The sequence below is a fragment of the Excalfactoria chinensis genome, chromosome 7, assembly GCF_039878825.1.
Source record: "Excalfactoria chinensis isolate bCotChi1 chromosome 7, bCotChi1.hap2, whole genome shotgun sequence".
In the NCBI taxonomy this organism is placed as follows: domain Eukaryota; kingdom Metazoa; phylum Chordata; class Aves; order Galliformes; family Phasianidae; genus Excalfactoria; species Excalfactoria chinensis.
In genome coordinates, this window is record NC_092831.1 from 25,029,684 (window position 1) to 25,051,470 (window position 21,787).

Sequence of the window (21,787 nt, forward strand, 5' to 3'; positions counted from 1 at the left end):
TGCGTAGTTCATATGGTGATTATGGGTTTGTGCACACCTTCAATGAGGGGATCACCCTGAGGCTGGTGTGGTTTCTGTACAGTCACAAGGTGCATGCAGTGGGGCAGTCGGAGTGCTGCGGTAGATGGATGGAACTTGGCTGCTGATGTTTGACGGACTGTCGTTTTTCTTGTGGTAGGTTGTTGCCCTCTGTTCTCTAACACTATCCCATGCTTCCCTGTTTAGTTTCAGGCTTGGTGCTTTACAAAGAAACATTATTTTTTTTCTCTCTTCCATTAGATTTTTCCTGTCAGCCATATATTAAGCCATTTAATTAAATATTTTCCTATTTCTGAAATGAAAAATGTGTACAGTGGAAGCTTAATGCACAAGGAATTCTTCCCTGCACACTTGATTTATTTGTTATTGTGTGGAGAAGTCATAAAATCTGAGCCCTGTGGAGCTCTGTGACATGGCAGTGCTCTCTGGCAGCATTGTGTGTGACCATATGGACATGCTGGGGCATGGACTTTCCTGCACATGCCAACTGCAGAGCATCCACGCTGCACCTACACATTGCTGTGCAGGCCAACAGAGCCAGCCACAGCCTCTGGTATGCAACTCCAGTTCTGTGCAATGTGTTGCGATCAGTATGTTCTGCAGTGGGACTAAGGAGACCCACGAGCTTGCGCCTAGCTGGATCCCACAAATACTCCACCTCTAATTTATAGAGTGTCTAAGTTGCAGGCTGCTGGGGATGAGAAGGCATGCTGGAAGGCAGCATTGTATTTTTGCACTCTTTTCATCGTCTTCCACCACCATCAGGTGTGGGACCCTGACTGGAACTTTGATCTGTCCCAGTCTGACGCTTTTTACACGGATTTACTGGACAGCCACTTTGCAGCAAGCAGTCCTGATGCTTCTGTGTTCAGCTTCCTGCTCTGCACAGGTGAGAGTGCCCTGTCATGCTTTCCATTTCTCGCCAAATCCCACTGCTCCCAGCTGTTCACTGGCTTTGGACCTTCCTAGCACATTAATGCTGAGAGATGCCTCCAGCCCCTTCCTGCTGCTAACCAGGGATTTAGTGTTAGTTATGGACATGTCGGGACACAGTAAATCTAATTTCTCTCCCTTCTCCCACTATTTGTATGCTATATACAAGGTGACCACTCTGGAGAATAACCATGTTGCCTGACACTTTAAGATGGTGCTAATTCATTGTTAATTGCTGGGGCAGAGAAACCTGACTCAGTTGGGAAAATGATCAATCAAGCTATTGTCTCTGGAGCGTTAAGGTGGATAAGCCACTTCTCTGGAGCCATGAGCCACCACTACAGCAAAGTACCTGCTGTTCAGAGAGCAGGGAAGCCTCGCCTTTCATTTTCTGCATAAGATGTCAGAGAATCTTCTGAAGCTGGCAGGTACGTGCTGATTTAAGAGCAGTCAGATATTGGCTTTAAAGAAGCTGGAATGGTTTTCACATACTTTCTGGTATGTTGTTACTTTTGTAGCTTTGTAAAAAATGATATCCTTCCACTTTCTTTTTTTTTTTCTTTTTTTTTATCCTCCAAAGCTTTCACTGAGACAAATCTGGCAGTTTATTATAGCTCTAGATCGCAAGTCATGGAGGAGTATTAGTAAATAAAGGAAGGCATGGCAGAAAGCTGTAGGAAAGCTCTTTTGTATTGTGCGTTCATTGCAAACATTGTAGTCTTTCTTTAAATACACAGAAAATAACATACCACAGAAGTAAAAGAAATACTAATTTTGTCATCTTTTTGAGAGATGGAAGAAATATTTTAGACATGACAACGTCTATTTTAGACAAAACAACAGAACGTGGAGCCCGAGTAAAAATGGGTCAAAGCAAGTGGTGATGGCAATCCAATGAGACTAATTTCATATTCTCTTTCTAGAAGTAATAAAGAAGGGGATGAACACCACAGTAGAGCTTCCTAATGAAATATCTGATTCTAAACAACATCTTAGAGTTCATGGGTCACTCAGTACATAGCGTGCAGATGGGAAAAACAGCTCTTAAAAATAATATCAATTAATAATATTTAGGCAGTCATAGACAATGAGTGAAGCAAAGCTGTGCTATTCCATTGAGCAGCATAGTGTGCTTAGTTATTTTTAGGGTGATGTTCACAGCTCTTATTATGTTTGTGTGTTACTGTAGATTTCATATACTGGAAGTCAGGACTGGGTTATCAGGGAAACCCGGACAAAAACTACTTTCCCAAACCCCCAAACCATGCCAGCTCTCTGACTTGGTGCTTGTTTTTATCCAGACCTGGCGTTGATGTATCAGGTCCTGTGGTTCATTATTAAGGTCTGCACCCTCATATTTTTGCTTGTTGGTCATTTCTCTGCATCCAAAAGACAGACAATAAATGATACCCACTGCTTTTTGTTTCTGCCATCTCCACACAGTGGGCAGTGATGTCTGCTCAGATGGAGTGACCAAGGCAAGTTGTACCCAGAAAGCCCAGGTGGACTTTTAGAGGTATTTCTATCACAAGTTGATTTATTCCACTTGGGAAGCTCAAAGCTTTGGTTTGAGTAGACTGCAGCTGGAGTATTTATTTTCTCTTTCCTTAAGATCTTTAGGGGAAAACATGTCAGAGCTACACCTGTCAGTGTGCAGAATATCTGCCTTTATCAATTTTTACCTTTACTCTTTCTTATGAGAAAGAAGAATAATGGTCTGTGTTGGTATCTCCTTTCAGTCTAAGCCATTGAAAGATGACTGAAGTCAGAGTGACTCTGAGAGGCTGGCTGGGTGTTCTGGGCCAGTGCCCCCAAGCAAGCTGTATGTGTGAATCCTTCCCAGACCTCTGCCCCCAAGCTGCTCGCAGGCATTGCTGCGGTACTTTGGTAGATGTACCATGTTGGTAGCAAGCTCCGGCTGCTTGTCCATCCAAATGCATGGCTGCCTGGTGAACACTCTGGTGTCCACTGTTTATCTGACAGTCTGTGGCGGCTCAGGAGCCTAGCACAAGTTCTGACAAGGGCTGCAGGAGACGTATCTGACAATGAGCCCCTTATATTAGGCTCTGAGGTATCCAATAGAGTTTCTTATGGTAGTTATCCTGATTGCAGTGGAAAGCTGCTGAGCTTTAACTGCTACAGCCAAACCTACATATTGCACCTTCTTAGCTGTTTCTGCTTAGTATGGATATCTAATATACTGCTGATTTGTATTAACAAAGCCCATGATTCCCCTTATAATGGTAATGAGGAGTGCACTTGCAGTTAAAGCTGTACTGCTTCTGCTCTGAAATTAAATTTATGTTTATTAATCCAGTCAAGCCCAGAAATACCAGCTTAGTTGGATAGTTATATTTTTTCAAAGGTTGTGATTTTAGCCTCGCTGAAGTTGTAGCCCCAGTACTCCAGAAGACCACACATCTTTTGCTTTCCCTAACAGACTCACAGAGCTGTACAGCCACCTCAGTACCACCGGCTCCCGAGCACCCCATTTGGTGCAGAATGGACCAAGGGCAGGGACTGAGTGAGGTGGGAGCACCCAGTGGGAAGCTGCCTGCCCAGCTGGCTGCTTTGCAGAGCTCCTGCAGCTCTGCTCCTGCTGCCCCAGCTCCCGCAGGGGGCTGCTCAAGGCAGAAAGCCATTCAAACCTGAATGTGCCGATCCAGTGCTATGGAGACTTGGCAGGAACCGGCAGGGTGATGTTGGTCTGATGCGTCATCTCTTCAGCAAATTACACTGCTGTAGCTTTGGCCCCTGACATCTCACACTTTTGCCTTTCACACACAATTTGGCTGGGTTTGGCCCTCATTTCTTCCAGTGCTGGCCCCGTTATAAATGCTAAGCTGCCAGTGTTGTAAAGAGTCATGGTACGTTGAGGATGAGCAAACATCCAGGGCAAGATTACTAAATAAAGCTCTTTAAATTCACATAACCTTTGAAGCTTGCGCTGGCTGGCAGCAGGCAAATCTGGAAGGCTGAAAAGCTGCTGGCCGAGCCTCCGTTCCATTTATTTTGGAAAATGTTTGCAGTTAAAAACATTGCTCTTTTTCATTTCATTTTAATAGTCCTTGAATACTCTCTATTCCTCACATTTGTATATAAATGATAATATCGGGCTTTAGAGCCGTGTGCTTATATAGGCTATTGGTTGCAGGCAGCATTTTATTCTCTGACTCCTTACAGAACTCTTAGGATAAAGTCAGAGTCCCAGATTACCGCAGTTGGCAAAAATTCCATGGGGAGGGAAACAATATTGTACTGTGCTATCCGAGTGCATTGCCCTGTTTGTCCCCCAAAGATCTCTAACAGAGAGCGAGCTGCTTTTCCTCTCACGTTGTACAGCACCCCTCAAGAAAACTGCAGCTTAAACGGCAGCTTCTGAGCAGTGCTGGGAGCCAGGCAACAGCAGAGCAAGAAAGAGATGCTTGCTCTCCCTGCCCTGAGCCACTCTGCTCAGACATTTGTTGGTGTGGATTTTTTTCTCTCTTTTTTTTAATTTGGATTGGCTGGAAATGCCCAGAGACTGCAGAATGTGCTGGGATTGGCTTTTTTCAGGGGCAGTGTGTGAGTATACATGTTGTCCCGTGTTGTATGGACTTTTATAGGAATTAGAGACTGAAATGGGAAATGATTCTGTGTATGCACTATTCTCACACATTGAGTATCCAAAAGTACAGTAGCACACATTTTTTCTCACAGTCATCTATGCTTACAGCGTTTCAAAGAATATTCCAAAATATCTTGGCACAGACAAAGCGAAGCTGTTTGCAAGATCCCTAGCTGTGGGACAACAAAGGCTACATTCCGAACACACATCACACATGACTTTAATAAAAGTCTTAAACAAAAAAATCAGATAATGTATTTAGAAAACCAAACTCCACTGTGTATGATGCAGGTCGCATTGTGGGAGGAGACAGGTATCCAGAACTCTTGGTTAGGCTTGGGATAAACTAGCCTCCTCAGTCTAGCTTGCAAAAAGTTTGGCAACCTAAATTTCTTTTTACCCGTCAGGGTTTTGGTAATTTTGAGATTTGAAACATCCAGGACATGGTAGAAATACAGCGGGTTTCTGCCCATAAGAAGTAGGAGCTCGTTCCTTTTCTATGCTCAGTTGAGGGGGCTTGTGGTGGCAGCTGTGGATCCACCCAGCTACAGCAGAAAGAGACACTCTGAAATTCCAGGACTCAACAGGCATCTTACAAAGATCTGTCTGGACAACACCGCGCCAGTTAAGTGCTACGTTATTATTATTATTTATTATTTATTTCCTCTCCTATTTCTTCTCTTACCAAACAAGCAGGAAATGTCTTTGTTCTTTCATTTTAGAAGTGAAATAAATGTATTCCCTGCAGCTTTTGAAATTTTCATAATCCATAATAAATAAAATCATATCTAATAGCATAACTGCTTTCAATTGGCAATGTGATCTAGATGCATTGCAATGGCAGAAACATAAATAGTTACAGCCTCTGAAAGCCTACTTCCTATTTGCTAAATATACTTGGCTCGCTTTAAATTCCTTTGTGTGCAGTCATTAATACAATCCTCTTTGACAGCATTTAATTAAAGTGCTTTTCTCTATTAAATTCATTAAAACTTTTTTTTTTATATACAACTGTTTCCCAGACACTGAATGTTAAGGACCTGTAGGCCTCTCTTTAAATAACTTCTCTCTCTCCTTGTTGTAAATTGTTAATTAAATTTTACTTAGACTGTTTAAAGATGGCTTGGAAAAGAGAGACAGATTTCAGGATATGGTCTCAATCATGTCTGACTTTTTTTTAACACAATTTTTTCCACGTTGCTGTAGACTGTGTGTTATATTGTTTATGAATGTTGCTGGAACCGCACAAAGAAATATCCTTAAAAACTCATTCCTATTTCACTTCAAAAATTTACATCTTTTTCGTGCAATTTCATAGCCTAAGAGGGGGAGTAAGGAGGGAGGAGCTGCTCAGTATTAATAGATTATTGACAGTTTAATGTCTTGGCACCTAGACAGCCCATAAGGTATAATAAACAGGAAGCTGTCTGTTGTGAAAGCAGTCAATAGCGTATTCAATCAGAACCTTTCAGTTAATTGCTGGTTGACCTCAGAGATTTCCTTTAAGTGAAACTGTCCTTTGCTCAGATCTCATCTGGTTTTCAGGGTTTAATTTGAGAATGCCCCATCCATATGGTAGCTTACGCGTATGATCCTGCCTGCATTTTTGCTTTGCTCCCATGCACGGCATCACAGGAGCCAGCGTCTGCCTGGAGCTTCACAGGACACGTGGACATGCATTGCACGTGCAGCCCCTCTGAGGGCTGTCAGTGTGGCCAGAGCCATCGCAGTCCCCAGGAGAGCGCCGAGGCTGTGTGGATGGGCACCGTGCCACACGGTGAAGCTTGCAGAGCATCGATGGCAGCCTGGGGCTGGAACACACAGTGGGGGTGTGCCGGTGGGCACCAGCAGCATGGCTAATGCAGGCTGGGTTCTACAGCACTGTCGGGAGTTTTTCAAAGTGGCTGAGCTGTTTTCCAGTGTTTTTGAATAGAGCTTGGCATGCAGCGGCATAGGAGAGGGCTGGCACTACTGCACTCACACCCGACCCCACCACACGCCGTGGATGCACACCGCTCTGCTCCCCGGCACAAGCCCAAGCCCAGACTCATTTGTACTTTGTTTCCCTAATTTCTGTACTTAACTGTTCTAATTTCTTTTGATTGCATTTCTTGATGAGATCTAGATAAGCTATAAAGGCAAGCAGGCAGGAAACCGCACAGGCAGGCCCTGACCCTGACTAACTGGAAACTGTCTGCTTACTTGGGGGAAGCCTGCATGGAAATGTCTTGTAGCAAGACTGCTGTTTGGGTTTTTCTTCCTTTCCCTTCAACAGTTGCCTTTGACTGTGTGTTTTCCCTAAGTGTGATGAGGGAGGCTCAGCTGCAGCAGCCCTTCCTTGGGTTTCCCAGTGGCAGCAAGCACTACTTTGTGAAGGAAATTCCTCTGCACCAGAGCTTGCTTAATTTACTTTTCATTCAGGCAGGAGACATTTTTTTTTGTCTCGAGATCTTGCAGCTATTGTGTCTTTTAGTCACTTATCATGAATTCAGACTGTGGTTTGCTGAAAGGAGTATTATTACTTTTAATCTCTAATTTTGCCCTGGTTTTCATTGATTTCTGTGGTTGTCTTTGTCCGTCAGCAAAGAACAAACTGCTTATGCGTTTTTAATGGGCTGATTAGCACCGGGAAGCACTGCTGACTTGGAGTTATGTTGCTCCTGCTGTCCCCTTGTTTAAATGAGATCAGGCTTAAGAACACCAAGCGGCTCCGCTTGGGGTCCATTTAAGCTCAGTGTGATTCCCTTACCGAGGGAGGCTGTAAATTTCTGGGATTCATGAGCGTCAAAAAGGTGATGAGGAATAGTGGTAAGATGATGCCTCCTCTCCTGAAGAGGCTTTCTGGAGAGAGTGGAACAAAATACTGTGAGTCAAACTGGAGCTGAAGAGGAGATCCCACATATGTGTGTGTCCCTTTGAAACACACATGCTTTATGCTGAGATGTCCCTAGCCAGAGATATTCAGAGGTACTTTCTGGCTTTATCAGGCTTACTGACCAAGCTGCTAATCAGTGTTACGCAGACCAACAGGCTCCCACATGCAATAAAAATCATACGCTTTATTGGATTTTGAGATAGGAAAGACTCGCATCCTGTTCCTTTTATAAACTGTGTTACATTTTATTCTTACCCACCAGTAAACCTCTTTGTAAATGTGACCGTGAAGTCTGTAGGAAGTTAGATGGCTGTGTGTTTCCATCCTTGGTGGTATGGCCCAGAGCTATGGAGGTGCTTGAGCCGAGTTTAAGAAATTGCTGACATTTCTGAACCACAGAAAGAAAAAAAAAAAAATGATGCTTTTATATTTATTTTCCATTCAAATAGGAAAAAAAAAAAAGTTTGCAGCAGTTTAGAACAACATAATGCTTTAAAGGAAAATGGAAAGGTAGAATTGGAAGGCCAAAAGCTGTGCTGAATAAAAGCAGCCAGAATATGCTGTTTGATGAAAAATGCTTGAACCTGGTCAGAATATTTCCCCCTCCATCAGGCCAGCAGCTTGGCGAAGTGGGCTTCATTTAAGGCAATATCCGTCACTCAGTCGAAGTTTTTGACTGAAAGAAAGATGTTTGGCAGAAAAATGCCATGCATTCTTATCTTAATAAAGTGAAGAATGGTGCTTCACATCTCTAGCAAAAGCCTGGGGCTCCTCACGCACAGATCTGTGCACGCTGCATGCTTGTGTCAGCCTGGGTCTTTCCCCTGCAGTTGGATGTATGGTGTCGTGCAGGGGGCTGGCCAGTCAGCAGGGCCCTCCTCAGAGGTGGTGGGAAAGCTGGAGATGGGTCCCAGTGCCACAGCATCTTATCCTCCGTTGTCCTACATAGTAACCCATTCTATTAAAAATGAAAATTACCTTTTATTTATCACCTGCGTATTTTCTTGTACTGTAAAGAGAAACTGCAGGTGCTGCATGTTGGAGACTGTCTGTAAAGCCTTTTTCTTCCAGCATCCATAACCCCCAAAATAGGTGCAAGTCAGGGCAGAGAGCCACCGGGAGCGCTTACACCAGCTCAGCTCCCTGAGCTGCCAGAGGTGCCCACCTTTTGCAGAGCGTAACCAGGAAGACAAAGGATTTCACATCTAATTCTGCAAGGCCTCTTGTCCTCGGCGCCCCAGTCTGTGGGCCAGGATGTACTTTGGTTATTTGATTTTATTTATCCAGTCTCAAGCTAAGGGTATAATAAAGCACATTATGCCAGTTGCGTGTGTGGCAATGCTGGATATTTTGCCTTTTACCATGGTAGTTGATTATAATGCACTTTTAAAGACATGCTTTCTAAAAAAAGGAATATTTGTACTTTTATGTGTTTGATTCACACAGTATAGTTTGCTCAAGTCCTGTTATTAAGTGCACTGGTGGTTACATCTAGAAAGCAAAAAACGTGCTGAGTAGTGTTTTATCAGCACAAATCTACCATTTCCACTAACCATAACAGTCAGGTTCTTCTGACTCCTAACTGCCCCCACTGTAAAAATTAACGGTACAGTTGGGTATTCCCGGAACCCCAAATAGCCATCTGTGAGGACATAAAGCAGTTTGAAGGGACAAATAATGACCCCTCCCCCCAGCAAATGCAGTGCCTAATCCAAACATATCCTTCCTGAAATAATTCAGTGCCTGCTTCTGAGCTGAGTGACTGGAAAACAGCGTGGTTATGGTGGCGCCACCCGTGCCACCATGGTTAGGGGGCCGGGAAGTGACCTTGTGCACTGTGTGAGGACGGGGCTGCTGGGGGAGGACCTCGCTCGGTCCACCATCTATTGCTCCTCTGGCTTTTATAATGAAAAGGAGAGCATGCGTAGTGTTAATTAAACAAGAAATTGCAGACGATGCCAGAAGTATTTCATCTGAAATAAAGCAAACCAAAAAGCCTTTTGTTACTTCCTTAGATCTGTGGCGCTGTGCCAGCTCCTCATTAGGATTAGCAGGGTTGGGACGGGGAAATTCAGGATCAATCTGAAATCTTTGGCAGACACTCCCTCCTTCTGCAACCAGGCCCGTTTGGAAGCTGCAAAGCTGGGCTCTGCACAGCAGCACCCATGAGCCTTGTAGGGCTGCGAGATAAAGTGCAGAAGAGCCGAGACAGACCCACAGAGCTCACGGTCTTGTTCTGAAGAAGAGAAGTGTTAAGTTAAAGGTTTTGAAACCCTCTGTGCACACATATGCTGTAAGTCCCGTATGGGTGGGACTACAGTTAGCGTCACCATACAGAAGAGCAGTGCAAATTTTTATGGGGCTGTTGCTCTCTCCATACTGCCCCACTACTGCAGGTTATGGCCAGGGGAGCATGTGTTGGTGTCCTGGAGGCCAGCAGGGCTCTGCCTGCCTGCTGAGGGACGCAGCCAGCCCCATGCCAGCTGTGCTGGCCGTGCCCCATCCACAGACAATGGAGCCATCCATCACCGATGCCTTCAGGAGAGAGTCTGCAGCGGCATTGTGCAATGCTTCCTGGCCTCATCGGCCTCCCTGTCACCAGCACCCTGGCTTGTGCCAGCAGAAGCCGGAATGAAGCTGGCCGCTGTGTACTTATACAGTAGGTATGTGCCGGCTCCACCTGTGGCTGAACAGTGTTTGTTTACAGCACTCCCAGTCTGCAGTTGGATACTTGAGAAAGGGATGTTCGCTGTTGTGCAGTTACTGTGTAAACTATGTAAAGCTAAGGATCTGGCTTAAACCAGCCAAAGATGGGAATTTCAGAGCTAATCCACTAACGTTCATCAGCATGAGCTCATTTATGCTAGCCCATAAAATCAGCCAGTTCTCAGGCACTTGCACAGCAATGAAAGTTGTGCCTGTGCTTTTGTGGGAAGAGTTGAGTTAGCGTTCGGGAGAGAACAGTTACCCCAGGAAACACCGGGACACTGCTCTGCATTGTCAGAGTTTAGTGATTTATTTTTTTAACATTATACAGACAAAATAGTGGCTATTGTGTAGGCACGTGCTGTCTATTAGTGGAGATCAGGAAAGGGAAATAAACCACGCATTACTGAAGAATAAGATCATGATTGCGGTCAAGTGATGGCAGAATTTCTTTTTTCTCTTTGTCAAGCTGATTTGTAAACATTCTTCAAACAACTGTGCAGACAGCAGTTCCACAGCTCAGGGAAAGAAAAGCAAAGACGAGGACAAATTCCTCTACGCAGATGTGTTACAGGAACCGTAGGACCTGTCCAAAAGTTATCTGGTCATCTCCAGTTGTGACTGAGAGCTACACTGCACATGCAGCCTCTGAGCAGCGTGCTGTAATCAGGCTGTAATTTATATTTTATCTCCCGTGATGATAGCTCTTAAAAATGTTTTCTGGTGTATTTGCTCTTTGATGCGTGCTAAGCTCCTGTTAGCATTAATGGGAGCAGCATGTGCCGGGGGTGGAGGGGGCAGACACCTTCCCCTGCCTTCATGTCAGGATTAATTGCGTTTTGCTTATGCTTATAACTTCTGTGTGATGACAGATGCCATGCACAACTGAAAGTTTTGCTATTTCTTTTTTCTGTTTTTCATATCTTTCTCGTGTCTTTTGACTGCTTTTCGACCGCTTTTTGACACTTTGAGCCTGGAGGAGAGTTGCAGGATTGGGCCCGTATTTCAGAGGCCAGGTGTTTGCTCAGTGCTTGCCATGCTTTCAGATCGCTGTCTATTTCCTGCCCTTGAGCAACACGACTGCCGTAAAGCAAAGGGAAGCATGTGGAGAGTGTGCTCCAAAGATGTTGAAATGAATCGCTTCAACCAACTCACATTCCAGTCTGGGAAACAAATTTGCCTTTGAGTTTAGATTCCCTGTGAAACGCAGTTCTTTCTTCCCGTTTTCCTCTTATTCCCCTTTTTGCGTGGCTGACAGAGAGAATCACGCCTCAGAATGAAGACATTTAGGACGTGGGGTTTTTCTGGTAGGGCTCCAGGTGCGATCAGTAGCAGATGAATGGTGATATTTAGGGAAAGGCCTGACTGTCCAAGGGATTTTTTTTTTCACTGTGACTGCTTTGACTTTGCAGCTGAATAGGGCACAGGGCTCTTGGGTTACAAGTGGCTCTAGCCAACAGCTCATAAAGCTTTGGTCTGGCTTGCGTGAGATGGGGCACATCACATCACAAACAGGTACTGTAATTATCTGTAATAATGGTGTTTGCTCTTGTGAAGCAATTACTAAACTGCACTGGAAAATGCACAGGATGTGCCGCTAGTACTTGAGTTACAAAATTAAAAGAAGCTCAGAGTGAAGTTAGATGAAAGTGAACATATTTATCCTTGTCAGACTTCCTACCATTTTGCACGCTCATATTGATTTCTTTTGACACGGTCTTCTTTTATTGTGTACCGTATATATTTTTTAAATCCCTTACCGATAACAGTACCTGCTAAGGGCAATTGTAAAAGGAAACTGAAGTATATTAAACCTGCCTGGAGTCAAAATGTAATCTAACACCTGTAGTCTGCAATTTGTCATCACTTCATAGATACTTTTCCTTTTTTAATAACAGTTGTGGATTTTCCTGAGTTTTGACCTTAGGATACTGTATAATCCAAGAAAAGCAAGGAAACTAAACCACAGTCTTTAACACAGCTTTATGATGTCAAGGTGTGAAATCACTGCTGTGAGAATGAGCCCAAAGAAAATACTTCATTTGGGGCTGGGATTGGTTTTGCAGTGTTTACCCGAGCGGATATATTTTTGCAAGGAAGAAAAGAAAAAAGGTAGTAGAACTGCCACATTTTAAAATTAGAGAAATGAATGCAGGTGCAAATTGTAACTTCTGCCACGGTTTCTTGTACAGACATTCCTAGGAAACCTGTAAAGTGTCTTGGCTCAGCGATCATGTCTAATTGCTGTGTTAGCTGCTGCAACCAGGAGGCTGTCAGGGTGCAATCTTGTTTATTGCAGCCGCTTGCTCTGCTCTATCCTTGCTTGCTTCTCCATATGAAGATAAGCTGCTGGAGACAAGGGGTAGCGGGTGTAAGGTTGTTTGAGTAGGTTATTTCTGTAAGATCTGCTACGAGGGGCAGACCTTGCATCCTTACATGTATAACAATTATCTGCAAAGTGGTGGAAATTGTCTCTTAAGGAAACTCCTGACATGATAGCCAGGCACTGTTTCTAAGTGGCTGCAGTGGCTGCATAGGCAACAAAAAGTGGCATTGCATGGTGTTGTCAGCTGGTGCCCTGCTGGCAGCAGGCAAGTGTCTGTGCCTCCTCCACATCCCACCTGGCTCCTCTCACTGACTTCACATTTCTAGTTCTAGCCTGAATGAGGGTGGGAATGGAGGCGAATATCGGCAGAACAGTGAATCCAGACAAAACTCGACACAGAGCAGACAGCGGCTGCAGTGGCCCAGTGTCCATTCAGTCTGGGTTTGCTCACCTCCTGTTGCTGTGGGGCTGTCCCAGCTGCCAGAGCCAGGTTTCTTCTGCAGAAACATCCCAAGAAGCAGGGAATGGGGCATGTGAAGCTATGCGGTGATCCCTTCCCCCCAATACTTCTTGGCTTTGGATTTTAGAAAGACCACAAACCCTTAGCTTATTACAAGTAATCCTGATCACTCCCATAATGATACACTACATTATATACTCTCCTAAACTTAATCATTCAATATCTCACTTCCTTCCCTGTAGGCATGTACTATTATATTTTACACATGGCTTCCAGCTGGTTTTCATTGCGGCCTTCAAATCGTATTTCAGAACAGCGCGACTTAAGACCAGTCGTTTTATCTTTTAAAGTCAGCTTCCATCATATTAGTTTTCCTGCAAGTTTTCTGCCAGGGCTGGTTAATTTGTTTGAAAAAATGACTTTGTGTATGAGGTTAAAGCCTGCCTGAATGAAACTTCATAACACGGCATCTCTCATACCTGCTCTGTCTGGACGCTAGGAACACAACAGTGCCTGGTAGAGTTTAAAAATGGAATCTCTTAAAGGGATGGAAAAAAATAAGTCCTCTGGGCATGGAAGGAAATCTATATCTGCACATTTGATTCGAAAGTAGATGGGGAGATGGTGAGGAGGGAGGGAAGGGGAAGTCAGCTCCAGATGTGGTGGCTGTGACAGGGCTGCCCCACCTGTGGGCTGGCAGCAGTGGGAAGGAGACGTGGGTGGAAAGTAGAGGTGGGACCACAGAGCCTTCCGAGGCCTCTGCTGTGAGGTGCCCGCAGGGTGAGCTGAGCCTGACACCGAGCAGAGTGAGGGAACACAGCGCCAGGGATGCACGGGGGATGCACTGCAGAGGGAGAGGGGATGGGGAAGGCAGCGGACAGCATGCCTGCCCCTTGGGACCTTGCTGTCCATAGAAGGAAAGCTGCACCTGGCTGTTGTTTTTATACAGTTCAGTGGCAGGTTTAGGACGGAGTTTGGACGTGTTTAGCTGTGTTGTGAAATGTGCTGTAGCCTGTTATTTCATCGCAGAATGGATGGGCTTTCCTTTTTTGCAGTATGGAAGCAGAAAAGGGCTGACTCAAAATACAAAGGGCACAAAGGGCGTGAAGTCGATGGAAATGGTAACCATAGATTTAACAACCCTACAATCTAAAAATCTGCAGTGTGAAAGCCGGGCAGTTTCTTTGATGAGGATGTAGTGTGCAGAGCCAGGCACAAAGTAAGCAAATTGCTGAAATCAAGCACTGTATTTTAGAAATGCAGTTCAGAGCAAATAGCACAAACGTAACTTGCATTTCATTTTGTATCATGCGTCTCAGTTGTTGATTCGTTTCCCATAGAAAGGCACGCGCTTATATACTAAACAGCCCGTTTTATTGGAAGGAAATACAAAACCAATCGCAGCCTAAATCCAAAGCGAATTCTGCAGGTTTATCTGTGCATATGTGTAATGTCATATCACTGAAATGCATTCGCAGTGCCACTAGAAATCCAGAGTGAGCCCCCAGAAATGAGAGCAATCCTGAGATTTTATGCAGTGTTAGAGCAGCTTTTGGGTTTTGTGTTATTTAAGAAAACAGTAAGGCAAATGGAAAAAAAAAAAAACGACCTTTTTCTAATGGTTTAAACTGATAATTCCTGGTTTCCTCTTTTGGAAATGATGGAGAGGTCACTCCGGAGATGGAAAGGTTAAGGAACATTATTCTTTCCGTCCTGCTCTCGGCCCTCTTTGGTTGATTGCTTTATAGATGCTGTAGGCATCTCTTCATCTCCTTCAAATTAAACATTTTACTGCTGCTGATCCTGTATTGTTGGATTTTTTTCATCATTATATTTGATTGGAAGTCTTGCAACGTTTTTCAGGCTGGATCATTTCTCATGCTATTTATCAACTGAAGAGGAAGAAAAACACACTTCTGACTCCAAGAATGAACGGAGTAATTCACACTGTTTCTGGATGTGTTTCTATCTGTGTTAGCTGCTACTTAAATTTAGCTTCTGCTTAGCAGTGCTACATGAGCTTTTTCACATGACACCGTCTGTAAATTCACTGGCAGTTTGTAGTGTGACGTCCTTTTCTTCTTGGCTGCTCTGGGCCTTATGTTGTCAGGGGCAGGTCCAGAGGGCACTGCAGTGGAGATAACATAGGTGGGGTCTGTGTTGCAGAGGCATGAGGCTGGGTCCTTAGCTGGCTTCAGCAACTCCAGTACTGTGGCTCTCAGTGCTCCCTGCTGATGTTGGTACAGATTTCATCCTCATTTGTAGTGCCTCTCTTTGGAAACATCAGTCCTTTCCTTCGAGAGCCATCCATGAACAAAAAAGAAATGCTCAAAGAGCAACTGAGCTGTTCAGTTCAATGGAATGTTATGTTCTTTTATTGCACGACATGTAGTAAAACACAGAATACTCAGCATTTCCATTTGAGTTCCTCCTCTCTCCTAATCCTTGGTTAGCTCCATTTGACACCTGGAGTGTATACGTGCTTGGGAGGAAAATGAATTAATTGACACCAAAGCACATCTGCAGTTCTGCCCACCAGAAGCTCTCCGATGTCCGTACAGACCCTCCTGTCACTGGTGGCAACACCTGCTTTTAAGTGCCTGCTGTGGAGCTGCCTCCTTGTTCCACTGCTTTCTGTCACTGCCGTGAGCATCGCTCCGTGTGGCTGCCGGGTGCTGCAGTCCTTGGGACGTGCAGGTGCAATCACGCAGGTGCTTCGCCCTGCCTCGTGTATGGGTGTTGAGCTGGGACGAAGCCCAGCATGCCTGCAGCGTGCCTCCTGCAGCCAGAGGCACAGGCAGCGCAATACAGCTGATCTACCAGGACCTGAGCTGTGCCGCGTTCACACTGACTCCTCCAGGCTCAGTGCCCTGGCACAACGTGTGCAGCAGGCGGTTGGTGGGGAGCATCGCGTGCTTTTTACAAGCTGTGGCTGGAGATCACTGGTGGTGTACGTTGTGGTGGCAGTATTCAATGAAGGAAATGATAAAGGGCTCTTCAGGTCAGAGCCATTTCATTTCTCTGCGTGGACAGTCTGATATTCCACAGTGGACTTTCATTATGCATTTATTAATAACTTGAACAGAGTAGGATTTTACTGGGAGCTCTGTGTGTGTGTAAAATTCAGGGCAAATTCTCAACAAATTTCCATTATTTACTCTTATTTTTCCCTTTAGAGAGCTTTAACGTAGGGCTGATTTTCTTGATGTTGTTTGCAGCAAAGCTGTTTTCTTCTTTGAGTGAAGAGCCAGAATTCCCTTTTATTTGTGGAAGGAAATATTTATCCATATTGATTTTGCTAGCTCTGTAGCGTTGAGATCTAATGATTATTTCCCTGCATCTGAAGAAACCCCTGGGCAAATACAGCCTTCAATCCTGTAGGGGATTTTTGCCAGTAATCTCTCTTGTATAGATTTTGTTTTAAAGAAAGCATATGTAGTTCCTCTGTGTTTCTAGCAGTTCAGAGCACGTATTTTTTTTCCTGGAAAACAGGCTATACAAGGCCGTTCCTTAGCCATTTTAAGTGGCTGTTAGGGAGATTAAGAGCTACACAGCTTTCTTTAAACTTGCCAAAAAGGAGATAACTGCTGGTGAAATCTGTTACAAGACTGGAAACTGTGTCTGCCCAGAGGCTTTCTCAGAATGGAGGGGTATAATTATTTGAACTCGCAACTCTTTAACTAGTGGTATTAATACATTTGTAACACTGGAAAATATGCTCAAGAGAGGCACTTAAGCTGGCTCTGATAAACAACTGAACTATCCACGATGTCACCTCGTATATTATATATATATTCCCATATATATATACACTATATTCCCATACATACATATATAGATATATATATATTCCCATAAAGCAGCCATGATAGCTTTTAATGACAAATCATTACTAATGACAGAGGAGCACCTCACAGTCCCTGCTGATCAGTCTTTGTGGTACTGGGCATGTAGTAGAAATGTTGCCTCTAGGATAACAGTGAGAGGAAATGAGGGAGAAGGCCTCATCTGAGATGGGATAACTGAACAGTCATGACTGTAAGACTATTCCACCTTTTGAATTAACTTTTATTTTGGCTGTGTTTCTTTTTAATGCTGATATTCTGTGTTTATTGTTTTGTCTTTTTCTATTATTATTGTTTTACACACACTGTTTGCCTTTTACATTGCTTTTTCCTTTCAGTCTGTAGTTACCAGTGCAGCCGCATTATAGGTAAGAAAAGAACTGGGAAATTAAGTAGTACTTTCTTCATTAAAACAAATTAAACCCCATGTGAAGACATGTATAAGTGCCTCTTATCTCAGGCACCAAAGGGGTCACCGTGTACATGAGGTACTTGTCTGCTTAATCCTACAGGTGCTGCACAGACAGCAGTCCCAGCCTGCAAAGGAGAATTCCCCACCGAGAGAAGAGGCTCCTCCTCCACCCGCTGAGGACAGCTGTGCCAAAAAGCCCAGATCCCGCACCAAGATATCCCTGGAAGCTCTAGGTATCCTTCAAAGCTTTATCCACGATGTAGGTCTCTACCCTGATCAGGAAGCCATTCATACCCTCTCTGCTCAACTGGATCTCCCAAAACACACCATCATCAAATTTTTCCAGAACCAACGTTACCACGTAAAGCACCACGGGAAGCTAAAAGAGCATTTGGGAACAGTGGTTGATGTGGCAGAGTACAAGGATGAGGAGCTGCTGACAGAATCGGAGGAGAACGACAGCGAGGAGGGCTCAGAGGAGATGTACAAAGTGGAGCCTGAGGAGGAAAACCCCGACAAAAGCAAGGCAGCTCCAGCAGACATCGACCAGAGATAATGTGAGACAGGAACACAGAAAGCAATACCGTGATCCAAGGATGTTATTTCTGTTTGTTGTTTTTTTTTTCCTTTTTACCTTTTGTTTGTTTCTGTTGCGCATGATCCATGTGCAAAATGAACGAATTCAGCATTGCCCAGTCAGACATCGCCTTGACACAGACACTTGAGTGTTACACATCCTACATGTGACCGAAGTAATCATTGTAATCACATAGGATTATGCCTTCATTAATCTTGCACTTGTGAAAGGGACATCTAGCAAGTAAATGGGAAGAAAAAGTCCTATGAAATCAATGAAGGAAAAATAACAACTTTGTGTGTGTGTATATATATATTTACATAAAATATATATATATTAAAATTGCATGGGACGGAACTTTGCAACCTGAAAGTATAGACTGTGAAATGAGTTCTTTAAAGATGAGACTTGTTTATGTATTAAAACCACTTCACAATGAGTTGCTTTGGCTTTTTGATAAACTGCCGCCTGCTCTCAGGGTGTGGTGACTATTTTTGAATTCCTATTTATTTTCTATGTTTATCCCCGATTTTTTAATTTTTTTTTTTTTAATTATTATTATATGGCTTCCTATCTGGCAACTTGATGGGTAATTTTTGAGGTATGTATTTAAAGACGTAAATCAACACTGCCAAAAAGAAAAAAAGAGGAAAGAGAGAAAATGGAAAAACAAATCAGGGCACCTTAAAAAGAAAACTAGTAAGTTAAAGTACTTTAAACAAAACGCGCACTTAAATGGATGCAGCATGTTCCACTCTCCAGACAGTCCTTTCTGTAGTGAACAGATGAATCTTCATGACAGTAAGGATGACTAAAGCTGAAGTTCAATGCATAGAAGACTTGTTCACTAAAGAGGTCTTTATAGAAAGAGAAGAAAAATTACGTGTTGAGATTTGATGTATGGAATTCATACTTTGAACCACATTTTACTGTGGATTTTATTTACTTGCTCTCTGTTTCAGATCTTAAGACTTATAAGCTTCCTTCTTGTTGCTTTTTGTTTTTACTGAAGTGAAACACGTACACACACACACGCAAGTGTAAACTTACACTGGGACACAGAATGCCACAATCCCAACAATCCTGTCCAGGTAGACTGCTGAGAGATAAAGGGTTTGCGTTGCCGATTCCCATTCACCCTCCTCTCCAGCCTCCCCGTGTTTCTGTTTTAGCTGGGCTTCCTCTGTGTCATGCATTTTGTGCCAGTGAAATGAAGTGTTTTCAGCCACGGGTCTCCCAAGCTGCAGCCCCTCCAGCGCTGAGCGCCCGAGGCCTCCCTGCCATGGGGCACCAGGCCCTTCACCCTCACTCACCTCCTCCTTGAAGGGTTTCGCAGCGACCTAGCTAGCAACTACATCAAGTTACAAAAGCAGAGCTAATACTGACTGACTCTTCAATGGCGTGAGCACTAAAGCTGCAATCTACTATAGTTTCCACATGTTTTGAGGCATCATGTCGCAAGAGACACCAAGTTGTATTTTCTTTTCACTTCTGTGCAAGGATTTCCCAGGAAAGACCTCACCTTTGCTACCGCCTTTGCAGCTGGATTGATTTCAGACGCCTGTTCAAACCGCAACCATAGCTGTACCAACAAGGTCTCTGGTTATTTTTTTCCTTCGCAGGCTTTTCACGTAACCTTGACAAAGACCTCATGCAATATCACTTGGAAAGTTATTTTCTGTTTACTACACCAGGCAATGTAATATAGCTGTTAATACTATTTATATATTTGAAAGGTATAAAAGGTAGGAGATAAAAATGAAAAACGAACCTCTATGTGTAGATATTTACTCAGAACAGACAATATACAGGGAGAAGACGTTGCAATACAAGCTAATTCTAGCTGCTCAGTAACCTCTGGAATTTTTAAGGGATTTTTTCAAAAGAAACGTTTGAAATGTAAGAGTATCTCTGCATAAATCTCATATACCTTTGCAAAATATCGGTGGGTTGCTTACTTGATACCCCTTTTGCTCATCATCCTTTACTTCTGTAGTACGCTGCAGCTTTAATCAGAATTTCAATGGTTGCTGCTTTGTTTCTCTCAGAGCTACTCTCTCAAAACTGTCTTCTTATCCTGTAGCTGAAATCACTCCATACATTTGAAAGGAAACTGAATTTTGCCAAGCTACGTTAAGTTGTTCATCTGATGATGGCATCAACATTTGGTATCTTTTACACTTCAACCAAAAATTTTATTAGGTATTTTTTCAATGCTGAGTCTTGCCTTTTTATTTTAAATTTCACTGCCAATTTTGCAGTGATTCTAAGTGAATCTGTGGGCATTTTAGCCTGTGGTCTTGCCAGAACTTTGCGAATTACAATGCATATATGTCTATTTATTCAATATCCATCATATAATATCTATTTGGAGAAAGAAACTTTTCTTGTAGTGCCTCTTAACAAAGCACAATTTTCCGCCTTTTTTTGTGAAATAAAAAATTAAAAAAACAAAAAACAAAAAACAAATTGTGTTTTATTGCGGTATCAACAATGTGAATAAGGATTAACATATTGTAAATGTTCTTTTTTTTCCATGTAAATCAACTTTATCTTTGTTATCACTAAGTGATAATTAATTTTTAACTTATGTGCATTGTTAGGCTGTTAGAATTTTTTTGGTTGTTGAAATAAAACGCATTCAATAAATATGACTTAATTTGTCAAGTAATTTACTGGGCTTCTTAAGAGTTTCTGCTGAGTTTAAGTGGAACATGGTCTGCAGAATAGGAGAAAATATCTGCATGTCAGAAGGGCTGATCTGGGCGGTGTAAACAGAGGCTGAAAGACTCCTGTCAGCCCACTTGGGTCGGCACAGTGGACTAATTCCTACCATGCAAGACTGACCTGCCGTGCCACCGGCTTCTTACACAAGCGTATGTACACACAGAGTCTCCTGCAGGGTCCGGAGGAGGGTGTGGGTGCTGTCATCCCATCGGAGAACATGCTCAACACACACAAAGATCCACTTCCAGTCTGCTGCTTTCTTTTGCTGGTAGATGTTTTCTGTTTATAATTAAAAAGCCACAAATGACTGCGTGTCAGGAAACTTTTGGAGCACACATGTCCATGGTTAATGGACATAATAAAAGGCTTTATTATATTTATAGCAGGGCATCCTACTGAGTGTCTAGAGGAATGCCGGAAGGACTGATCTATCTGAGAAATGTGCGAAACAATTTTGGGGAGAATAAGGATAAATGGAAAAAATTGCTCAAAATTCTTAGGCTAACAACGTGGTGAGTGTCTGGATTCAATCCTAGCAGACAGAGCGCACAACACACGTCAGACTTGAGTTGTCTAGGAATTGAGGTAGAGCAATTTCTGAAAGTATTTAATATTATCCTATAGTTTTAATACAGTTTTCTTCTTTTCAAGGCATGTTTATATCTTGCACAAAACGTGTCTGTGTTCCCTTGAAGGAAAAAGAGAATGGAGGAGTGAGAATAACTACATCTTTTGATATCCAGCCACCTGCTTGGCACTTGAATTTAATGTGAGACCAAATAAAAATAAACGTCTGTCTGTCCTCTCAGGGAACCTGACCGCTCCGAAGCTGCGCACAACAGCATCCGGCCACGTGCTGAGCTCTGGAATGCACGGCAGCTCTCCCTGCATCGCCTCTGAAAAGCTCCTGGGCTCCCTTTGCCCCTTCCATGGGAACAGCAAGCAGGCAGAGGAGAACCCAACACCTCTACGCCAGAGATGCAGCTTGTTTGTACCAGCAAATGGCTGTAAGGCAGCAAACTTGGAGCTGGCGAACTACCTTTTGTTCTCAACTGCTGGCAAAGTCCTGGTGCGTATGGCAGGAAGGCAGGGCTGCGGTTCCACAGGCCTCAGTGGGGCATGGGCCATCCCTTCAAACTGAGTCCGTGCCCTGGGCAGCTGCTGCCAAATTATCAGTGCTGTTGGACTGGGGCCCTTTCCTGCCTGCCTGCGGGGCAAGAAACAAAAGGAGCAACAGCCCTTGCTTTGCTGATAGATAATTTTATACATGCACTCTGTGT

At 43.7% G+C, this 21,787-nt stretch overlaps 1 protein-coding gene across 5 annotated transcripts in view; it reads left to right on the top strand.

The window, feature by feature from the left end:
* Positions 1–20,427, top strand: part of SATB2 (SATB homeobox 2) — a 128,394-nt gene extending 107,967 nt beyond the window's left edge. For all 5 annotated transcript variants that reach the window (XM_072342273.1, XM_072342275.1, XM_072342276.1 and 2 more), the window contains one exon: positions 17,304–20,427. In XM_072342273.1, coding sequence (XP_072198374.1) covers positions 17,304–17,759 — 456 coding nt within the window. In that variant the 3' untranslated portion in view covers positions 17,760–20,427. The remainder of the gene's footprint in view (positions 1–17,303) is intronic.
* Positions 20,428–21,787: the final 1,360 nt, after the last annotated feature.